The sequence below is a fragment of the Microplitis mediator genome, chromosome 9 (assembly GCF_029852145.1).
Source record: "Microplitis mediator isolate UGA2020A chromosome 9, iyMicMedi2.1, whole genome shotgun sequence".
NCBI lineage: Eukaryota > Metazoa > Arthropoda > Insecta > Hymenoptera > Braconidae > Microplitis > Microplitis mediator.
Window position 1 is genome coordinate 4106059 of NC_079977.1, and position 23744 is coordinate 4129802.

General features: G+C 26.9%; 1 protein-coding gene across 1 annotated transcript; it reads left to right on the forward strand.

Moving 5' to 3' along the window:
• The first annotated feature begins 5000 nt into the window (after positions 1-5000).
• LOC130674756 (patched domain-containing protein 3) lies at positions 5001-22874 on the forward strand. Its single transcript, XM_057480177.1, has 9 exons — positions 5001-5211; positions 11654-11930; positions 12041-12251; positions 13050-13235; positions 13493-13836; positions 15398-15598; positions 16295-16426; positions 19195-19508; positions 20913-22874. Exons 2-9 carry the CDS (start codon positions 11654-11656, stop codon positions 22314-22316), a joined length of 3069 nt encoding a protein of 1022 aa, XP_057336160.1. The 5' UTR covers positions 5001-5211; the 3' UTR covers positions 22317-22874.
• The last annotated feature ends 870 nt before the right edge of the window (positions 22875-23744 follow it).

A 23744-nucleotide genomic window follows, 5' to 3' on the forward strand; every position in this document is an offset into this window, starting at 1 on the left:
TTGAAAATTATTTCAATTCTTTTCAATCCCTCGGCGGTTTTGGAAAGTATTGAATGGAATTGAAATTTCGATCGTTTGAATACTTTCCAATTCCAAAGTGGAATTCGAAAGTATTGAAAAGAATTCAATCTTTCATCATTTCAATACCTTCCAATTCCAAAGTGGAATTCAAAAATATCGGATTATTTAGGTATTGAGAAGGATTCGGAAAGATTCAAAAATTTCAATTCATTTCAATCTTTTTCAATCCCACACTTGATCCGAAATGTCGGATTATTTAGGTATTGAGAAGGATTCAGAAAGATTAAAAATATCAATTCATTTGAATCTTTTTCAATTCCTCGGAAGTTCAGAAATTCTTTTATTATTTTGGGATTGAAAAGTATTCATTTTATGTCAAAATTTTTAATCAGGATAATGTTAAATATTATTGGAGCGGGATCGTACACTGAGCAAAGAAAATAAAGAATATAAAAACAACCCATAAATTATAACCTGATATTTTAGAAAAGCTTTTATTAAGTACGTAGAAAAATAGTGGTAGTGCAACATAAATATAAGGCACGCATTTCTCGCATAATCGACCACTTTTGAATCTGACTCGTTTTGCTGAAACTTTATTATCTTTTTGTATTCTATCGAAAAAAACTTTCAGAATTTATTGAAGTTTTTCTAAAAAATACTAAAATAGTTATGGCTTCCCGAGTAAAAAAAATCTGTCTATCGGTTAACCCTGCGAGCCAACTCTAAAACTTCCCGCTGTAGATATTTTTTTAAATTTTAACATTACATCGCTTTATCATGCGGGTTTACAATGCAATATTTACGTAAAAATTATACATAAATACATTGATTAAAAAACATATATATTACTTTTTCATCAATCATTCTTTAATCGTTGAGAGCAGTGCATAGAAAAATTATAAAATTCTTAATGAAAATACTTAATATAAAAATTTATTTACCTGAGATGTGTAGCGATGAATTGTCGTTTAAAATATTGTATTTATAAAGTTACAATTTAAAATTAAGTTTTAAAATACGTGTTAAGATAGATGCTCTTCAACCAAGGAGACACGAGGAACTGTTCAGAGTTTTACTGACCACATTCAAATCCCCAAAATGGCATCCTACACGAGACATCTCAGTAATTACATCTTCTACCCATACTGTACACCTTCTCTACTCTAAACCCCTCAACAATGTTATCATTTCCGAAGGTAGAGAAAACGTATAGCATGAGTAAAAATTGTAATTACTCAGCTACTCCAGGTAGAATTCAATTAAGGACTTTAAATTGTCAGTTTTAACGTATTTGAGTCCCCCAAAATTCTGTATTTCTTTAGGTACCTTGTTTTTCCTTCCCCCTCCCTCACCCTTTAGATATCAATGTACATATTTTTGCCACTATATATTTTTTTATAAATTTTTAACAATATATCACCTTTTCATGCGGGTATACAATGCAGTTTTTACGTAAAAGTCATATATACATTGATTAAAAAATGTATATTACTTTTTCATCATATATTCTTCAATTGTTGAAACCAGTGCATGGAAAAATTACAAAATTTTTAATAAATGAAAATACTTAATACCAAAATCTATTCACTTGTGATATGTAGCGATGAATTGTCATTTAAAATATTGAATTTACAAACTTAAAATTTACAATTCAGTTTTGAAACACGTGTTAAGAGGTTCCTCATCGCACTTTTTTATTTTCCATACATGCTGAGAATTTTATGGTAATGGTTACTATCTTGTGGTGGTAAAACTAATTTTTTTTTCGCGATAGCTATATTAATCTCATAATTATGGTAAGGTTCACAATATGATATGTTAATAATTAAAATACACGATGGTAATAGTTATCATCGCGGGTGTTAAATTAGTGTAATAATCATTGTCACAAAAATAGTAGTTATTAACATATCACATGACAAATATGACAATCACTCAATGATATTATTCACAATATGTATAGATATATATGGGGCATTCCACGCCAAATCGACCACTTTGAACCCGACCCCTTTAGAATCGGTTGAAAATTTTTTCTTTTTTTCTACCCCATCAAAGACGTTTCTCATAATTTTTTCAAATTTTTTCACCCAACCGAAAAAAAGTTATAAATTTTTGAAAAAAATGGCTTTTTTCATTTTGAATAGCTATAACTTTTTCAAAATTCGACTGATTGGGACGTTTTTTTTCCTATAATTTTTGTTTTCAAATGTAGTTTTTGAAAAAAAATACAAAAAAATTAGTGCAACCTATCTTCATTGTTTTTTTTGTAGATTTTTAGAAAAAATCAAAAATTTTTCGATGTTTACCATTTTTGATTTTTGATTTTTTTTTTTATATATAAAACTTTGACATTTTTTGCAGATCCTCAAATTTTTTCAGAGTGATGCTTTTTCGACTTATATTTTTTTTTTCCAATTGAAAAAAAAAAATTTTTATAACTAGCCTTATTTATCATAACACCGTGCTTAAAATTTTTGAGAATGCTCAGAAAACTTTCAAATTTGGGAAAAAAATTAAAAACAATAAATCTGAATGGTAATTTTCAGCCAAATCTAAATGGTAATTTTCAGCCAAATCTAAAGGGGTCGGGTTCAAAAGTGGTCGATTTGGCGTGGAATGCCCCATATATATGTGGTAGTTCGGCTTCACTCCGCGAGATGGCATCTACAACTCGCGCTTCTCGCAGTATCTCATCCCTACACCTATTTCAATATATATATTAGGGTGCGCCAAAAAAAAAAAAAAAAGTTTTTTTTTCTTTAGTTACCGTGAAAATATCGTTAAAGAAGATAAAAAAAAAATTCTGGTAAAGTTTGAGCTCTTAATTTTAATATTAAGAGGTGACGCTACGTGATTTTTGATTTCCCATTTAAATAACATAGAAAAAAAAATTTTTTTTAGTTTGGAATTTCCTATCTCGTCAATGGCTCATTGTACGAATAAGCCCAGCATTTATTTTCGTAGGGAATTTAACGCTCTACAAAAAAAAGTCTCTTATTATTTTTCGATAAATCCATCTGTTCAAAAGTTATTGGAGCTCGAAGTCAAGTTAGAATAAATTTCGAGATCTTTTTACTTTTTCGGCGAAACTATCGGACTTATCATAAAATGTTATTCAAACTTTTATGTAGACTATTTTATTTCCTTTTTTGGAGGGAGGCCTCTCTGCCCCACAAAAAAATTTTTTTTTGCCTTCGTGTCCACCAATGATGTGAAATGTAATTTTTCTCTATGTATGTTACATATAAAAGATTCAAGTAATAAAATTTGATCAATTTTCAGAAATTATTTTTTTCAACTTTTTTTAAGGGTACCCCGTTTTGCCCGCCAAAAATAAAAATCTTATTTTTTAACGGCAGCTAAAAATTTTGTCTATTTACCTCGAATATCATTAAAAACAAAAAGATTTAGCGTATTTTAGTCCTCGAAAACTTAATATTTCCTTAGGTACCCCCTTTTGCCCCCCCTCCCCTATATATATATATATATATATATATATATATATAAACTTTTGAACCAAATGTATTTCCTGACTCAGCTCGTCGAGCGGATACTAATAATAATAATAACGATTATATTAACACTACTGCTGATAATAATAATAATAATAATAATAATAATAATCATAATATTAATAATAATAATAATAATAATAATAATGATAATAACTCTACTATACTTCTGCTGATAGTGATAACGATGCTACTAATACTGCTTATAATAGAACTAATAATAAATACTTATACTACTACTACTACTTATAATAATAATAATAATAATAATAACAATGATAATAATTGAAATACTATTACTACTAATAATAATAATAACAACAGTTCTACTAATGCTGATATTAATAGTAGCAAATATAAGACATGCTGATAATAATAATAATAATACTAATAATAATAATAATAATAATAATAATAATAATAATAATAATAATAATAATAATAATAATAATAATAATAATAATAATAACTCTACTACTACTGCTGATAATGATAACTATGCTACTAATACTGCTTATAATAGAACTAATAATAAATACTTATACTACTACTACTACTTATAATAATAATAATAATAATTATACTGCTACTGCTTATAAAAATAGTAATAATATTAATACTAATACTACTACTAATAATAACAATTATACTATAATTTTAATACTGCTAATAATAATAATAATAATAGAAATACTACTACTACTACTAATAATAATAACAATAACAATTCTGCTACTACTGCTGATAATAACAACGATTCTACTAATACTGATATTAATAGTAGTAACCATAAAAATACTAATAATAATAATAATAATAATAATAATAATAATAATACTAATAATAATACTAATAATAATACTAATAATAATAATAATAATAATAATAATAATAATAATAATAATAATAATAATAATAATAATAATAATAATAATAATAATAATAATAATAATAATAATAATAATAATAATAATAATAATAATAATAATAATAAGACACCAAGTAAATAGTCATGTTATCTATAGAATGATTAAAAAAAAAGTCAACATAAATTTATATTTCAAATCACATAAAAAATATAAATAAAATGACAACAAATTGCGTAAAGATTTAAATACAACGAACTACTTTTTTCAAGGATCCATGTCCTTCTAATCGACCTTTAATCTTTTTTTTTTCCTTTTATTATTTTCATTAATTTATTTTAATTTATCGACTAGATAATCGATATTTTACTTTTAATTAATCGCCAATAAATAAATCGACTATCAGATGAATTAAATATTTTTATTTTTAAATTTTGCCAAAAATACTCATAATAATTACGTACTATAAATTAAGTTAATATTACATTAGACCGAGGATTCGAAAGTATAAAATTACTGTAGATATAGAGGGTCAGTCTTAGTCGCGCGTTTAAACTCAACTCAGTATCGTTTCGCTCTTCAAATCGACCACATCGGTTCTTGTATTCATTAATTTACCGGTAGTTTTAATTATCAAATAATTAAAAAGAAAAGTATTAATTGTATTTTTTAATTAACAATTTTTTATCACTAATAAATAAATGATTTTATTTATTTATTGAAAAATGTGTAAATTTTTGTGAAAAGTGAAATTTTTTGAATTCAATTTATTGTGAATTTTAATTATTTTTATAGACAATTTAAAGGTATCGTTAATTTATTTTATTGTTAATTTTTAATACACAAGGGGAATAAATTTTTTTTATTCATAATTTTTACCCGGGTAAAAAAAATTTGTTTAAAAATTCAAAAAAAAGTTCGATATCCAGAACTCCAAGTCAACTTTTGTCGAACTTTTAAAATTTTTATTGTAAAAAATTGAGTTGATTTTGAACTTTACGTCAAGAAATTTTGAAACAGGATAATTTTTTTGAAAAATAATTTTCAAAATGTATTTTTATTAATTTTTTCCCTCGTTCAAAAATCGTTTGATTTAAAATTTGGTCATATGAAATTCAAAATTAACTACAAAAAATTCAAAAATTTCTCCGTCTCAAATTTAAAAGTTTTCACGTTCAAATTTTTTTGAAATTTTTTTACACAAATAAAATTCACGATTTTTGGGCCGGTTTTAGACAACGAAATTTTGTTCAAATTCAATAAATTTTTACTTTTGAAAAAAAAATTCATTGATGTGAGTGACAAAAAAAATAAAATGAATAGACCGAAAAAAAAAATGAATTTAATTAAAAAATAACGAATTTACTGTTGGATTTAAATTGAGTTGCCTAACAATCGATATTATTCTTCTTATCGTTGCGACATCAATTTTAATTCCTTACGCATACTCAGTACTTCACAATAATCCTTTATATATTATATATATATACTTTATATACATATATATGTGCATCAAATCATGATCATGAACGATTTCGTGTTAATCCTGAGGGTCATTGAAGAAAACATAAAAAATTTATTAACGTGACTATTTTTTATAATCTTTTTGTTATATTTTACCTGAGATATTTTTAATTGATAACGTATTTGCTGACATAATAATATTTTCATTTTTATTATGATTTTCATCCGGTCTTAGAGAACAGGAAGAGATACGGCTGCGATTCGAATTGATTGATAAATAAAACTTTTGTTCTTAATTTTAATCGTAGATCTTTTGATTTAGATTCAGATTTTTGAAATTCGCGGTATTTTTTATATTATTTTTACTGAGAAGGAAAAATGTTATTTGATATTTGTCTTAACACTTTTAATTTTAATTGACAACGGAAATGGGAATTTGTAAAAAAAATTATCTTTTGACATAATGAATAAATTAAGAAAAGGTTTTAAATTATTCAATTTTTTGCTTTTAGTGGTTCGATAATTTGTTTTTCTTGAATTTATTATAAAATTCCATTAGAAAGAGTCTAAAATATCATATATTTAGTATATATATATATATATAAAATTTTTACCCAAAACTTACAAATTTTTAAATTTCCCGCGAAATAAATTCAAATTTAAAATAAAGAATTTTAAGTTTCAGTTCAATTTCTAAAAATTTAATTTTCTACAGATCGAAGTTGAAAATTTGGTTAAAAAAATTAAAAAACAAAAATATTAGAAAAAATTCTTGTTTTTTTTTTTCTACAAAATTTATAAACGAACGGTCAAATGTTTTTCAAAAAAACTCAAATTTTAAATTCCCATCGATTCTTAGATTTATTATAAAATTCCATTAGAAAGAGTCTGAAATATCATATATTTAGTATATATATATATATAAAAAATTTCAAGAACAAATATAAATTTTGACCCAAAACTTTACAAATTAAAAAAAATTACAAATTTTTAAATTTCCCACGAAAAAAATTCAAATTTAAAATAAAGCAAAATTTTAAGTTTCAGTTCAATTTTTAAAAATTTAAATTTCTACAGATCGAAATTCAAAATTTGGTTAAAAAAAATTCAAAAACAAAAATATTAGAAAAAATTCTTGTTTTTTTTTCTCCAAAATTTATGAACGGTCAAATATTTTTCAAAGAAAATTTCAAATTCCCATCAATTCTTCATACGCTCAATTATAAAATCTTTTCTTACTAAAAATTTATATTTTTTGTCCAAAATTTCCAAAATTTCGTCTACTAAAATCTAATTTTTTCCTCCAATTACGCAGAAGTTAAAAAAAATTGCATTTAAAAAAAAAACATTTTACACACAAAAGACGCGATCACGTGCCCACCGGTCACTACTTTCTTCAGACATAAAAAAAAATGAAAGATAATTTTTTACATATTCGAATCTTTAGAACATAAAATAAAGTTCTTACACAATAAGCCTACAACTTTTACTTTCAAAAATACTTCCGTTAAAATTCAAACAAAAAACCTAAATTGTTTCTTGCTTCAAATAAATTTATATAAAATAATTAAATTACCTATGACCTAATTAATGAATTTCCATAAATTATGACCGTTGGCCTAAATCCCTAATAAAAAAAAATATTTGATGTCAATGATTGAATTAATTTATAATTTTTCTTCACAGTAATTTTTTTTTTATTGAGTTATATTTTATATTTGCATAAGATTGCAAAATAAAAAAAGGATAAAATTCAATATGTAGTTTTTTGTAATAAAAATATAAATTGTACGCGATCGAAGAATTAAATGTTTGCTTTGGGTTGCTTGCTAAATCATGACAAGGCTGCCCAGATTTCTCTAGTTATTTAAACGTAAATATATAAAAAAATGTATATATATTATATGTGATATTACATGGACGTTTAAATCGTAATATTACATACTGAGTAAATTTAACATTCACCATAAGTATAAGTGCGTGTCAATAAGTAGTGAGCATTTACAATGCCTGGACATACATTTAATTCATGTTCACATATATGTATATATATATCTTTTATAATATTTACTGAGTAATATTATCTATTGTTGTGAAAACATTATCGTTTAGACGGTGACAAAACTCGATGTTTTAATTTTGTCACCGTCTTTTAACTGATGTATAAACACTTATTAATCATTGTCCAGATGTTTAACACGTCATTATTTATATTGTTATTTAAATATAAATAGACAAACTTTCACTAGTAATTATCTATACAAAATCATTTTATTTTATCATGATTTTTTTTTTCTTGTACAAATTTTAGTCTGATTAAAAATAAGTTTTGTTTATTTGAATTTTTTATTTTTATTTGAAAGTAATTTAGATCTGGTTTGGGTTCAAAAGAAATTTTTTGAATATTTTTAAAATTCCCGGGTCAAAAATAAAACTTGATTTAGACTTGGTTTATCAAGGCGAAATTTGGAGCCGTTTGTCATGATGAAAAAAGTTCAAAAAGTTAAAAAAAATTTGATTTCAGTCGAAAAAGTCGAGATATCAAAAAATTATCGGCAAATCGATAACTTCAAAAGATAATAAAGTGAAGCGAGCCTAAATCAAGTTTTATTTTTGACCCGGTTATATATATGTATATTATTTTATATAGACTTGGAAAGTCCAAAAAATTTGAATCTGATTATAAATAAATTTTATTCATTTGAATTTATTATTTTTTATTTGACAGTAATTTCGATCTCGTTTGGGTTTAAAAGAAATTTTTGGAATTCTTAGACTTGGAAAGTTAAAAAATTAGTCTAATGTAATATAATTTCTGTTAATTTGAATTTATTAATTTTTATTTGAATGTAATTTTGATTGCATTTGGGTTCAAAAGAAATTTTTTCAATATTTTGGAAGTTTATAGACTCGCAAATTCAAAAAAAAATTTATAGTCTGAATAAAAATAATTTTTGTTAATTTGAATTTATTAATTTTTGTTTGAAAATAATTTAGATCGTGTTTGGATTCAAAAGAAATTTTTTGGATGTTTTTGAAATTTATAGACTTGGAAATTCAAAAAAAAAACTTATATTCGGGTTAAAAATAATTTCTGTTAATTTGAATTTCTTTTTTGTTATTTGAAAATAATTTAGATCGTGTTTGGGTTCAAAAGAAATTTTTTGAATATTTTGGAAATTCATAGACTCGGAAATTAAAAAAAAAATTTATAGTCTGATTAAAAATAATTTTTGTTAATTTGAATTTCTTATTTGTTATTTGAGAGTAATTTAGATCTGGTTTGAGTTTAAAAGAAATCTTTGGAATTCTTAGACTTGGAAAGTTAAACGAAAAATTTTGTTCTGATTAAAAAGTAAATTTTATTCATTTGAATTCATTATTTTTTATTTGAAAGTATTTCAGATCGGGATCAAAAGAAATATTAAAAGTATTTTTGAAATTTATGGACTTGAAAAGTTCAAATAAAACTTTTTTTGTACGAGTATTATTTTTTCAATAATTAATAAGTTAATTGATCAATCGACATAAAATTTAAATAGGCTGTAAATCTTATAAATGTCACCGCAATCATTGAAATTCATTAATTTATTCCGCAGATATTAAGAATTCGTACGTGTACGTGCATAAAAATTTTAAAAAATTCTCATAATTTTTCAGACTTCAAATAATTTAAAAAAAAATTCTAAGCCCACAATTTATTATTTGCCTAAAATTAAAGACTCGAATATAAAAATTTATTGAATTAAAAAGAATACTAACGATCTTTTGATGAAAGAAAAATCGATTGGGATCCAACCATTTGTAGTTTCTCGTAAAAAAATCTCCGTCATGGTCCACCTGCACAAAACAACTTGAAAACCGCTTTTGTACCTGTCATTGTCCCGCGAAACCTAAAAAAACGTTTCGGTTGTGAATGAATACGTCAAAGGTCTGTCTTATTTGAAACCTGACCTTTCTTTTTTATTTAAATTTTTAATTTCACATACCTGCTTAATCAAGATTTAAAATCTTCACATATGAGTAGTAAAACTAAATATAAATTTATTGTCCGTAAATAAAATAAATCTGTTATATAACTTTCACTTGAAGAACCGGTTTTTATTTCCTCTAACATTTATTTGAATTTGAATTTGAATTATAAATTTAAGACAAATAAAAAAAAATTTTTTAATCTAACGAATTCTTCCGGGTCTTAAAATAAAAAATTGTTTATTTATTTTAATTATTATTAGAGTGAGGGAGAGTGGGCATACTTAAATTTTTGAGGATTCAAAAAATTTTTATTTTTTACGGGCAAAATTTGTACCCGCCCGTATAAAAATAACATATATGGTCAAAATATATGTAAAAATATATGATAAATATCAGAAAATATATGTGGCCAATTCAACTATATTTTCTGATATATTTTTTTTTATATTAAAAAATATAATACTCATCATATACGAGTCCGTATATATTTAGCATATATAAAATATATATGTCAATCATATACAAAAAAAATATTTTTATCATATATGAAAATATATATTCTTGTCATATATGGAAACTATATTTTCATACCCGTATGAAAATATCATATATGGTCAAAATATAAATAAAAATATATGAAAAATATCAGAAAATATATGTGGCCAATTTAACTATATTTTTTTTTATATTAAAAAATATAATATTCATCATCTACGAATCCGTATATGTTTAGCATATATAAAATGTATATGTCAATCATATACAAAAAATATATTTTTGTCATATATGAAAATATATATTCTTGTCATATATGGAAACTATATTTTCATATATGAAAATATCATATATGGTCAAAATATAAATAAAAATATATGATAAATATCAGAAAATATATGTGGCCAAATCAACTATATTTTCTGATATATTTTTTTTTATGTTAAAAAATATAATATTAATCACATACGAGTCCGTATATGTTTAGCATATATAAAATATATATGACAATCATATACAAAAAATATATTTTTATCATATATGAAAATATATATTCTTGTGATATACGAAAACTATATTTTTATCATACATAAAAATATATATTTCTATCATATACGAAAAATATATTCTGATCATATATAAAAACATATATTTATATTGTGTATGGAAAAAAAAAAGTTTCTCATTCGTATGACCAACTCCAATTAAATTAGATCTAAATTTTAATATACTCTTTAAACTGCAGTTAAAATTTTCAAAATTAGTTAATTTGATGCGAATATATATACCCATATACATATACATACACCGAATAAAATATATGCTTAAATATAACAAAGAAAATATATGGTGCCATATATAATATAAATTATATGCTACCATATATTTCATTTCATATAAAAATTTTATATTTTTTGAATATAAAAGGAAATATATCAATACAATATATTATAAGGTAAATGTAAATGTATATATAGCTTAATATAAAAAACATATAAGACATATATGGAATACATATATTTACTACTGTATATAATTTTATATTAAATCGGCCAAAATCTCTGTATGGTTTTTTCAATATACAATATAATATATCATATATATTTTTTTGTTGCAAACATATATGATTTTATATATTTTAACCATATATTGTTTTTTCACTTTGAATTTTTAAAAAATTTTAACAAAAAAAATTCAAAATAATGCTCAATTATATTTACAAAAATAATTTTGGAATTTTTCAAAAATTTTACCCCCCCCCCCCCCGATTCATATTTCCCCCCTATATTGTTATTATTATTATTTTTTTTACAGATGCGTTGTAGTCTAACGTTCGTTGATGATTTTCTCAACCGCGCATTTTACAAAATAGGTCTGTGGGTTGGCCAAAGACCTGGATACTTTGTAATAATACCGATATTACTAGGTTGCATATGTATAACTGGTTATCAGCGTATTAATTATGAAATCGATCCGGAATATCTGTTTTCACCAGTTAACGGGCCTGGTAAACACGAAAGAAGTATCGCCGAAGAACATTTTAAAGTTAATTACAGCCATCGGTTTAGCGTCGGCAGAATTACAAGACCAGGTAAATACTTTTTTTATTTTGCAGGTGTAAAATTATTTAACCAGTGAAAATTAATTGATAATCAGTAGCACGATTATTTTATTTGTTTTATTTAATGAATTTATTTGTAGGCAGGTTCGGCCACGTGATAGTAATTCCTAAGGACGGTAGCAAAAATATGCTGAGAAAAGAAGTATGGGATGATTTGGTTTTACTTGATAGTATTATTAAAAATGTAACTGCGCATTATGAAGGCGAGAGCTATACGTACGAACGAGTGTGTGCTCGGTGGCTTGACAAATGTTTCAATAATGATATTCTCAATTTGGTTCACATTATTGAGTATGTAATTTTTTTTTATCACCTCTGATACTAAAACTAATTTTTTTTCCAACCCGAAAACATGAAACCGTGATCGATGTGCTGGAAAAAAAATAATTTAAATTCAAATTATTTTATGGTCGCGCGTAAAATTTATTAATGGAGGACTTGAATTTATTTTTTTAAAATTTTATTTAATTATTGCAGTTTAAAAAATTTTTACCAAACTTTAATTTAAAATATTTTTATTGTTCATTGATAAGCTTTAATTAGACAGGCATTTTTAAAAATAAATCCCAATATAAATTATAAAAAATTTCTTCACAAAAATTGGGATTCCCGGGCTTGTAAAAATAAATTTTATTTACATGTCTTTCATAACAACCGGATGATTATTTAAAAAGACATTTAACTTTTAGTTAAAATTAAAGACCGAGCGATCTTATAAGCGCTCCAATACGGACACACTAAAAACGTACACTTGAGTATGTTCGTATGTACGAAAACAAAATTAAAACAAAACTACTCACTCTATTGACTTAATTTTTTTTCCATTATCTTTAAAACACTTTTATAAATAGACCCGTTAATAATTATTTTAATTACCGCTTAATTAACAATTAATAATTAAATAAAACCTCACAGTTTTTAGCCGCGGTTTCGATCCACTCGGTCATTTAAATATTTTTAATAATTTATCACCAATAAATAATTAGTAAATAAAATTTCTATAAATGTAATTAGTATTTTAAGTGTGAATTTATAAAAAAAAATATTTTTTTTTTTTTTAATTAAAAAATGTATTTTTTATTTTTATAGAAAAGTTGAGTCACATGAATTAAATTTAACATTTCCAGTAATGTTTAATCCAGTAACATGGGACACACATATATTTCCAGTATATTTTGGCGGAAGTATTGTAAGCGATGATCTAGTGATCGAAAGTGTACCAGCACTACAATTAGGATATTTTCTTGCTGTCGATAATAAAAAACTAGATGCCATGTAATTATTAATAAATTTATTAATTAATTACACTGTAAAAAATTTTCAGAGTGAATGCGGATTTACATAAAATTCAAATCACTCCAAAATTACTCCGCTGAAAAAACAAACTCCCTATTGACTCCGTATCCGAAGTGATTTTTTTTTAAACTCCAGAACTCCCAGCGAATGCGGGTTCAAATAAAATCCGTATCACTTCCGATTTTTTACAGTGTAATTTATAAATAATTAAATATCTAATTAATAATTTTTACCAGTGGCGCAGCATGGGAAGAAGAATTTCTAAACAAAGTCGGCGAAGCCGAAGACACCGGAGTATTCCAGAGCATAAGTGTCGCGCGTTTCGCCTCGCGAACCCTCGAATTGGAACTCGAAGCGAACACTAAAACCGTGGTTCCATATTTCGCGAGTACATTTGCAATAATGGGAGCATTTTCTATTGTGACCTGCATGATGACCGACTGGGTGAGAAGCAAACCCTGGCTCGGTCTTCTGGGGAACATTTCCGCCGGGATGGCGACCGTGTCTGCATTCGGGCTCTGCATGTACCTGGGGATCGACTTCATCGGCATAAATCTCGCTGCGCCCTTTCTCATGATCGGTGAGCTTCTTTCTCAATATATATTACATATATTTATTAATTGCGTTGCACAATTGACAAGTAGTCGAGCTACTAATTCAATTTCATGTATCGCTATTTGAATTACAGCTGACGTTTAACGAAACGATCTTAGAATTTTAATTGATGCTATTGTGTATCATACGTGATAATTATTTGATTTTATTAACGTACTGTCTAATAATGCATAAATTAATCTGTATTCCAAGGTGATATATTTCCTATAAATTTTTTATTATTTTGGATTTGTTTTTAATTAATTTAATTTTTATTTTAATTATCTATTTAAATTTATGAGGATGGAATAAAATTTTAGTAAATTTTGCTTATTTCAAATTTCAGTTAATTTTGTAAAATAAATCACTGATAGGAATTTAAATACGCGCTATTTAAATATGACGTAAGAATTTAAATTTTTTCTTGAAATAAAAATAATAAAATTTTTCCTTATTGACAAATCCAGAGATTTCTGACTCATGTTTTTTTATACAATCTGATATAATTTTTATAAAAATCAATCGATTTTATGAGAGCGAAATTTTGCTGTGATAAAAAAATTTTTTTATTGATATCGATCCTGATTTTTTTATCCAAATCTACTGGTTATTAAAAGGGGACTAAGAACATGAGGAAGTCCCAATAAAGGGACGTAAAAGCATTTGATAATTTATTTTTGAAAAATAATTTGAATTTTTTGACTGAAAATTTGAATTTTTCGTTAATTTTTTAATTTTTTTTTTGGCGGGAAAATTTGAAATTTAAAAAATATTTTTTATTGGTATCGATCCCGATTTTTTTATCCAAATCTACTGGTTATTTAAAGGGGACTAAGAAGGAGGAAGTCCCAATAGAAGGACGTAAATGCATTCAATAATTTAGTTTTGAAAAATAATTTGAATTTTTTGACTGAAAATTCGAATTTTTCAGTAATTGTCTAAATTATTTTTTTTCGCGGGAAAATTTGAAATTAGAAAAAATTTTTTTTTTAATATCGATCCCGATTTTTTTATCCGAATCTACTGGTTATTTAAAGGGGACTAAGAAGGAGGAAGTCCCAATAGAAGGACGTAAATGCGTTTAGTAATTGATTTTTAAAAAACAATTTGAATTTTTTGACTTTGAAAATTTGGATTTTTCAGTAATTGTCTAATTCATTTTTTTTCGCGGGACAATTTGAAATTTTAAAAAATTTTTTTATTTTAAAGTGATTAGTTTTACTAAATTGTTGATAATAAATTTTTGTAACAGATAATTGAGTCGATTGATTGATCAATTTTTTTTTTTTATTTCTAAATGAATAAGTGGAATATTAAAGTATGAAATGCTGCAATTTTCATCACACTTGACTTACCGTAACTTGTTTGTTGGCAATCAATGTCAATGACCCGTAACGCTCGACTTGATAGCGTATATATATATATATATGTTTATATACACATATATACAAAGTATGAAAATAAAAAAATTGAGATTTCCGCTTTTCTAATGAGGAAGTCTTAATATTAATTAATTAAATGTTTTTGTTTTTTTTTTTTAAATTAAGGTATAGGAATAGATGATACTTTTGTGATGCTGGCAGCCTGGAGAAGAACAAATATTCTAGATCCAGTGCCGCAGAGAATGGCGACGACCTTAAGCGAGGCCGCGGTATCAATAACGATAACGTCAGTTACGGATATGATATCATTTTTTATTGGTATTTTTTCACCGTTTCCTTCTGTTCAAATATTTTGCACTTACTCAGGTAATTGACAAAAAGTTAATTAATTAATTAAATAAAAAAAAAAAACACAAGTTGGAAATTCAAATTTTTTAGAGGGAAATTTTCAAATATTTTAGTTGGTGGGAGAAAAATTTCTTGAAAATTTTTGGATTTTTAATTAAAATAAAGAATTAAAAATTTTTGAATTTGTAAAAAATTAAAGCATTGAAAATTTTTGAATTGGGAACTAAAATGACATTTTAAAAATTTTTGAATTTGTACTCAAAATAACTCATTAAAAATTTTTAAATTTATAATTAAAATAATGCACTCAAAATTTTTGAATTTTTGATTAAAATAAAGAATTGAAAATTTTTGAATTTGGAACTAAAATGAAGTTTTAAAAATTTTAGAATTTAAAATTAAAATATAGAATTTAAAATTTCTGAATTTGTAATTAAAGTAAAAGAATTAAAAATTTTGAATTTGAAATTAAAGTAAAGAACTAAAAATTTTCGAATTTGTAAAAAATTAAAGCATTGAAAATTTTTGAATTTGGAACTAAAATGAAGTTTTAAAAATTTTAGAATTTAAAATTAAAATATAGAATTTAAAATTTCTGAATTTGTAATTAAAGTAAAAGAATTAAAAATTTTGAATTTGAAATTAAAGTAAAGAATTAAAATTTTTGAATTTGTAATTAAAATCAATCACTAAAAAAAATTTTTTTTATTACAGGATTCGCAGTAGTTTTTACATTTCTCTTTCACTTAACTTTCTTCAGTGGATGTGTCGCCATAAGTGGGTACTGCGAGCAAAAAAATCGACACAGTGTAATTTGTTGTAAAGTCATGCCTCTTTCCAAGTCAAGTAAGTCGCCACCAGAATGAATTTTTAAAAAATATTAATTCCTCTTTTAATCAAAATTAATAACAGACTCAAAAACCCATAAAATATTTTTTATTACACAATGTAATGAATATTCACATACAAAAGTAATGTCATCTGGAATAAATTATACTTTCTCTGAGTCTATCAACCGAGACATCAAATTCGCGGAAATAGAAATCAAACGAATAAATGAATAAAACATTCAAATATATATTAATAAAAATGTAATCTCGTAATTAAATTGAGGAGAAAAATTACGGGTACCGAACAAATAATAAATTCAAAGAGTTGCAACAATTTTCTATCGACCGGCCGAACGAGTGTCACTAATTCGTTAGATCACATTCGAAATTACGTAAGAAAAATGAAAAAAAAGACCCACTGGATGGATTACTTTCTCCAGGTTATTGCGCTGACCTTATTGGTCTTCCAACTTACGTCTTTGAAAGTTATACAAGTACAAATATATAAATATATGACGAATGACAACATATATGGGCTGTTTTTCAGTTTCGAAATTTAAAATTAAATATTTTAAAATGCCGACGTTGACTGGCGATTGTCGATTCTAACTGGAACTAAATACTCTATTTGCTAAGTCCAGGTTCCATTAACATCAAACCATTGGAACAAATATGTAACGACGTTTTATAACAGTTCCGTAATCATATTTTATAATAATGTTTTTTTTTTTTTTTTTTAAATTAAAGGGGACCGGTGGCTTTTAGACCGGACTCCGGGCCCGAGTACTTTCTTTTATGTTCAATGCTTTGGAATAATTAATCAATGTGCGGTAGAATATGGGCAGTAATTATTTTAAACGCGGGAAGATTAATTTACATTTTAAAATTCGCGCCAGAGAAAATTTACTAACTGTGCGGGTACGCTTTCGATCTATAAATCTTCGCCGAAAAAACTTCCGTCGAAATATAATGCAAGTAAATGTCCTGTATTACATAAAAAGTCCATGTGGGATTGCATGGGAACCCATAGGAATCCATGTAGGAAATTATGGATTTATTTTAGAGTAGAAATTAAAATAGGAGTGTATAGATTTATATAAGAATCCATGGGAATCTGGATTCCCATATGGGAACTTGGATACATGGACTTCTTTAGGGAAAATTCATATAGGAATCTTCGTATAAAAAAATCCATATGGGAATCCAGCGTAGATTCCTATGTGGGTTCTCATATGTCATTTTCGGATAGATTTCCATAAAGCCCTATGAAAAAATCCATGTGGGATCGCATGGGAACCCATAGGAATCCATATAGGAAATTATGGATTCATGTAAGAATCCATGGGAATTAAAATAGAAGTGTATGGATTTATATAAGAATCTATGGGATCCCCATATGGGAAATTTAAATAGGAAACTGCGGGTATCGAGAATCCCATATAGGAATTTAGATACATGAACTTCTTTAGGGAAAATTCATACAGGAATCTCCCTATAAAAAATCTATATGGGAATCCAGCGTAGATTACTATGCGGGTTCTCATATGTCATTTTCGGATGGATTTTCATCAGGTTTCCTATAGGCATCCAGATACCCTGGATTCTGGAGAAATTACTTATATAGAAACTCAGCCCTATCAAAAAATCCATGTGGGATTGCATGGGAAACCATAGGAATCCATGTAGAAAAGTATGGATTTATGTAAGAACTCATAGGAATTGATATAGAAGTGTATGGATTTATATAAGATTCCATGTAGGAATCCATGGGTATCAGGATTCCTATGGGAAATCCACATAAGAAACTGTGGGTACCTGGATTTTTATTTTGACATGGTGCAGATTCCCATGGAAAATCATCCGGAAAATCCACATGGGATTCCATGCGATTCCCATATGGATTTGGCATGGTGTGGATGCCCATGGGAACCCATATGAAAATCTATATCGGGATCTATGTTAGATTCCTATAGGAAACCATATGGGAATTCTAGGCTCGATTCCCATATGGATTCTTTTAATAGGGCGGAAATGTTAAATTTAATTCATGTGACTCAACTTTTCTATAAAAATAAAAAATACATTTTTTAATTTAAAAAAAAAAAAAAATAGTTTTTTTTATAAATTCACACTTAAAATACTAATTACATTTATAGAAATTTTATTTACTAATTATTTATTGGTGATAAATTATTAAAAATATTTAAATGATCGAGTGGATCGAAACCGCGGCTAAAAACTGTGAGGTTTTATTTAATTATTAATTGTTAATTAATCGGTAATTAAAATAATTATTAACGGGTCTATTTATAAAAGTGTTTTAAAGATAATGGAAAAAAAATTAAGTCAATAGAGTGAGTAGTTTTGTTTTAATTTTGTTTTCGTACATACGAACATACTCAAGTGTACGTTTTTTAGTGTGTCCGTATTGGAGCGCTTATAAGATCCCTCGGTCTTTAATTTTAACTAAAAGTTAAATGTCTTTTTAAATAATCATCCGTTTGTTATGAAAGACATGTAAATAAAATTTATTTTTACAAGCCCGGGAATCCCAATTTTTGTGAAGAAATTTTTTATAATTTATATTGAGATTTATTTTTAAAAAATGCCTGTCTAATTAAAGCTTATCAATGAACAATAAAAATATTTTAAATTAAAGTTTGGTTAAAATTTTTTAAACTGCAATAATTAAATAAAATTTTTAAAAAATAAATTCAAGTCCTCCATTAATAAATTTTGTGCGCGACCATAAAATAATTTGAATTTAAATTATTTTTTTTCCAGCACATCGATCATGGTTCTATCGAGTCTTCTGCACAGGAGGCGTAGATCCAACAGATCCAGATAATCCAATAGATAATCCCGAACACGGATGCATGACATGGTTCCGTGATTATTTAGCAGTCGCTTTGAATTGCCGGGCCATTAAGGCCCTAGTTATACTATTATTTGGTCTTTATCTAGCCGGTGCTCTATATGGACTGACTAATCTCAAAGAAGGCTTAGAACGGCGTAAACTTTCCAAAGAAGACTCTTATTCAATTGTATTTTACGACCGCGAGGATTTTTACTTCCGTGAATTTCCTTATCGAATTCAAGTGAGTATTTTTAGTTTGCATAATTCGTACTCTACATATTTATTCTCATTCATTTTTAAGACTTATTAGTGTAGCCATTGTAGTTTCACTTACGGCTCACGGCTTTGTCAATTGAATTACTCCTAACAATTTTTTTTAAAATTAATATTTGACGTGTCATTATGTCACGCATTTACATTGCGTTTGAATAAACAACTTTCTCTACTTGGGAATTTTTCAAATGTCCGATTCGATTATCTGGGACATGAGATAACAATTTTTTTTTATTACTTCAAACAAAAAAAAATTTTTTTTAAAGTGACTGCAAGTGGATTCGAACCGTAGACTTTTTAGTTTAATTAAAAAATTAATTTCTTTAGATTTTAAACATCTACATTAGGGTGCGCAAAAAAAAAAACTAATTTTTTTTTCTTTAGTTACCGTGAAAATATTGTTAAAGATGATGAAAAAAAATTCTGGTAAAGTTTAAGCTCTTAATATTAATATTAAGAGATGGCGATTCGTGATTTTTGATTTCCCATTTAAATAACATGGAAAAAAAAATTTTTTAAGTTTGGAATTTTATATCTCGGCAATGGCTCATTAGAAGATAAGGTCGAGACATATATTTGTAGGGAATTAAATGTTCTACAAAAAAGTCTCTATCAAAAAATCATTTTTTGATAAATCCATCTGTTCAAAAGTTTATTGGAGCTCGAAGTCAAGTTAGAGTAAATTTCGAGATCTTTTTACTTTTTTGGCGAAAATATCGGACTAATCATAAAATGTCATAGAATATTTTTTGTAGACAATTTTATTTCCTACAAATTATCTCTGATAAATTTTTTCAAAATTTTGCATTGTTTTCTAGTTATTTTCATTTTAATGCCAAGCTCTTAAAATCGATCAGAACGCTATTTTTTTAGGCGCTTGGCATTAAAATAGAAATAACTAGAAAACAATGCAAAATTTTGAAAAAATTTATCAGAGATAATTTGTAGGAAATAAAATTGTCTACAAAAAATATTCAATGACATTTTATGATTAGTCCGATATTTTCGCCGGAAAAGTAAAAAGATCTCAAAATTTACTCTAATTTGACTTCAAGCTCCAATAACCGAAGACTTATTTTCATAAAAAATTAATTTCTTTATAATTTAAACATATCTACATATATACACATATATATGTTTATATTTCAATTTTTTATTTGACAGTAGAAAAATCATAATTTCCAAAAAAATTTTTTTTTCATTGATTGCAAGTGGATTCGAACCGAAGACTTTTTATTTCAAAAGAATTCTTTCGAAAGAATTTCAAAAAAATTTTTTTTTTCAATTTTATCATTTTTTTAAACCGGCCCATTTTGCTCCCTTGTCTCTACAATAATTACAATTAAAACTAATCATATTTTTCTGTCACCAGGTGATAGTATCCGGCAATTACAACTACAGCGACCCAGAAATCCAGTCCCAGATGGAAAACTTGACCAGCACCTTGGAGGCGAATCCCTACATCAGCAGCCCTCTGTACTCCGAAAACTGGCTCCGAGACTACCTATCCTACCTCGAAGAAAACAAAGACTTCCTAAACTTCACCGTAGACACCGAGGAAGGTTTCATAAAAGCCCTGAAAGAAAACTGGCTCTACCCCACCAGCAGTTTCGCGCTGGACATAAAATTCGACGACGCCGGCGAGCGTATTCTCGCAAGTCGTTTCCTCATCCAGGCGGTCAACGTCAGCGGGACGAACCAAGAGAAAGATATGGTCAAAGCACTGCGTAAAATATGCGAGGATTCTCCACTCAACGCCAGTGTCTTCCACCCGTACTTTGTATTTTTCGACCAGTTTGAATTAGTGAAGCCAACGAGTATCCAGTGCATGGTCTACGGCGCCCTGACGATGATGCTGATATCCTTCGTCTTCATTCCCAACGTTCTCTGTTCCCTGTGGGTCGCCTTCTGCATCGTCTCCATAGAACTGGGGGTCGCCGGTTACATGGCGCTCTGGGATGTCAATCTTGACAGCATTTCGATGATCAACTTGATAATGTGCATCGGATTCAGCGTCGACTTCACCGCTCACATCTGCTACGCCTACATGAGCTCCAAGAAGACTCGTTCCGAAGACCGGGTCAAAGACTGTCTTTACAGTCTGGGTCTGCCCATTGTCCAGGGCGCGGCCTCAACTATTCTGGGCCTCGTGGCTCTGCTTCTCGCCGGCACTTACATCTTCCTGGTCTTCTTCAAAATGGTTTTCCTGGTGATTTTCATCGGAGCGATGCACGGTTTGTTTTTGCTGCCAGTACTTCTGTCCATTTTCGGGCCTGGTTCTTGCACCGACCACGACAAAGCCGAAGATGACAAGAAAAAGAAAGAAAGCAATGAAGGAAAACTTCCTCTGCCGTTCGTGATTCCACACCCCAGTCTTCTGTACCATCAGACCAAGAACTCGGAGCTCAAGCTCCCGGAAGATCGGGACCCGGGTCTAGGGACCAGCGAGGACAGCAACTCGACGGAAAGCGACTCGTCCCAAAGGGCGAAGCAGGAAAAAATAGAAGCGAATGAAAAAAGATGGAAGAGGTCCCTGGGGATGCTCTACAGTCCGTCGCAGTTCCAAGTCAACGCTCCGAGACCCGACTACCCGGGATGCGACGTGAGACTTTCTCTCGACAACCGGAAGGACATCAGGACGGTGCCGTACCTGTATTACATCCCCCAGAGGTCAAGTGCCAGTTTGCACATCAGCAGCGACCCGGAGAGACGCAGCCAGTCTTATCACAACATTAATTACAGCTCGAGGCACGCGAAAGAGCCGAAATATTTTTAGGAAATAAAAGACTGCTCTACTTTTTAAGCGCGTGTGAGTAGTTTTTTTTAAATGTGTAAATTATTATTGTTTTTTATTTTAATAAATATATAATAAGTTTTTGAAGTATCGATGGACTGGACTGGAGTTAGTAGAATTTTTATATGATTGACATACGTAAGTGCAGATTTAAGAGAATAAATAATTACATATCTTTTGTTATGCATAACGTGAAGTAATTTTTTTTATAAAAAAAATTTATATATATATGTATGTATAAACAATATATTTTTTAAGTGTTTAGATAAATGACAATATTAAATAATGTATTTATATTTTGTGAGTGTATTTTATTGTCTATTGCCATTTTTAAAAAAAAAATTTACGGATGTGTGACAAATATGGGCCTAGCCGCTATAAGCCTGGTCTAGGGGACAGGGTAAACCCGATGGAAAAAACAATATATGGTTAAAATATGTAAAATCATATATGTTTGCAAGAAAAAAATATATGATATGTTATATTGTATATTAAAAAAAATCATATAGAGATTTTCGCCGATTTAATATAAAATTATATACAGTAGTAAATATATGTATTCCATATATGTCTTATATGTTTTTTATATTAAGCTATATATACATTTACATTTACCTTATAAAATATTGTATTGATATATTTCCTTTTATATTCAAAAAATATAAAATTTTTATATGAAATGAAATATATGGTAGCATATAATTTATATTATATATGGCACCATATATTTTCTTTGTTATATTTAAGCATATATTTTATTCGGTGTATGTATATGTATATGGATATATATATTCGCATCAAATTAACTAATTTTGAAAATTTTAACTGCAATTTAAAGAGTATATTAAAATTTAGATCTAATTTAATTGGAGTTGGTCATACGAATAAGAAACTTTTTTTTTCCATACACAATATAAATATATGTTTTTATATATGATCAGAATATATTTTTCGTATATGATAGAAATAAATATTTTTATGTATGATAAAAATATAGTTTTCGTATATGACAAGAGTATATATTTTCATATATGATAAAAATATATTTTTTGTATATGATTGACATATATATTTTATATATGCTAAATATATACGGACTCGTATATGATGAATATTATATTTTTTAATATAAAAAAAATATATCAGAAAATGTAGTTAAATTGGCCACATATATTTTCTGATATTTATCATATATTTTGACCATGTATGTTATATTCATACGGGAATTTTTCTTTAAATTTTAGTCTCCCACTCGTGCGTTTAGTTTTGATTTCGACTACTCGTTATAAGCCTGTGTTTATTTTATATCATTTTAAACGTCAATTTTACGGTTTGTCACATGCGCCAGTGTCCCGATTTTTCTAGTGCTTGTAGTGGTAAAATAAATACTTATCTTTTTACACAAATAAT

Coding starts and splice junctions, on each gene's coding strand:
- LOC130674756 (XM_057480177.1), top strand. CDS start 11,654: ATGCGTTGTAGTCTAACGTTCGTTGATGATTTTCTCAACCGCGCATTT. Junction 16,427..19,194: donor CATGCCTCTTTCCAAGTCAA/GTAAGTCGCCAC, acceptor TTTTTTTTCCAG/CACATCGATCATGGTTCTAT. Junction 19,509..20,912: donor AATTTCCTTATCGAATTCAA/GTGAGTATTTTT, acceptor TTCTGTCACCAG/GTGATAGTATCCGGCAATTA.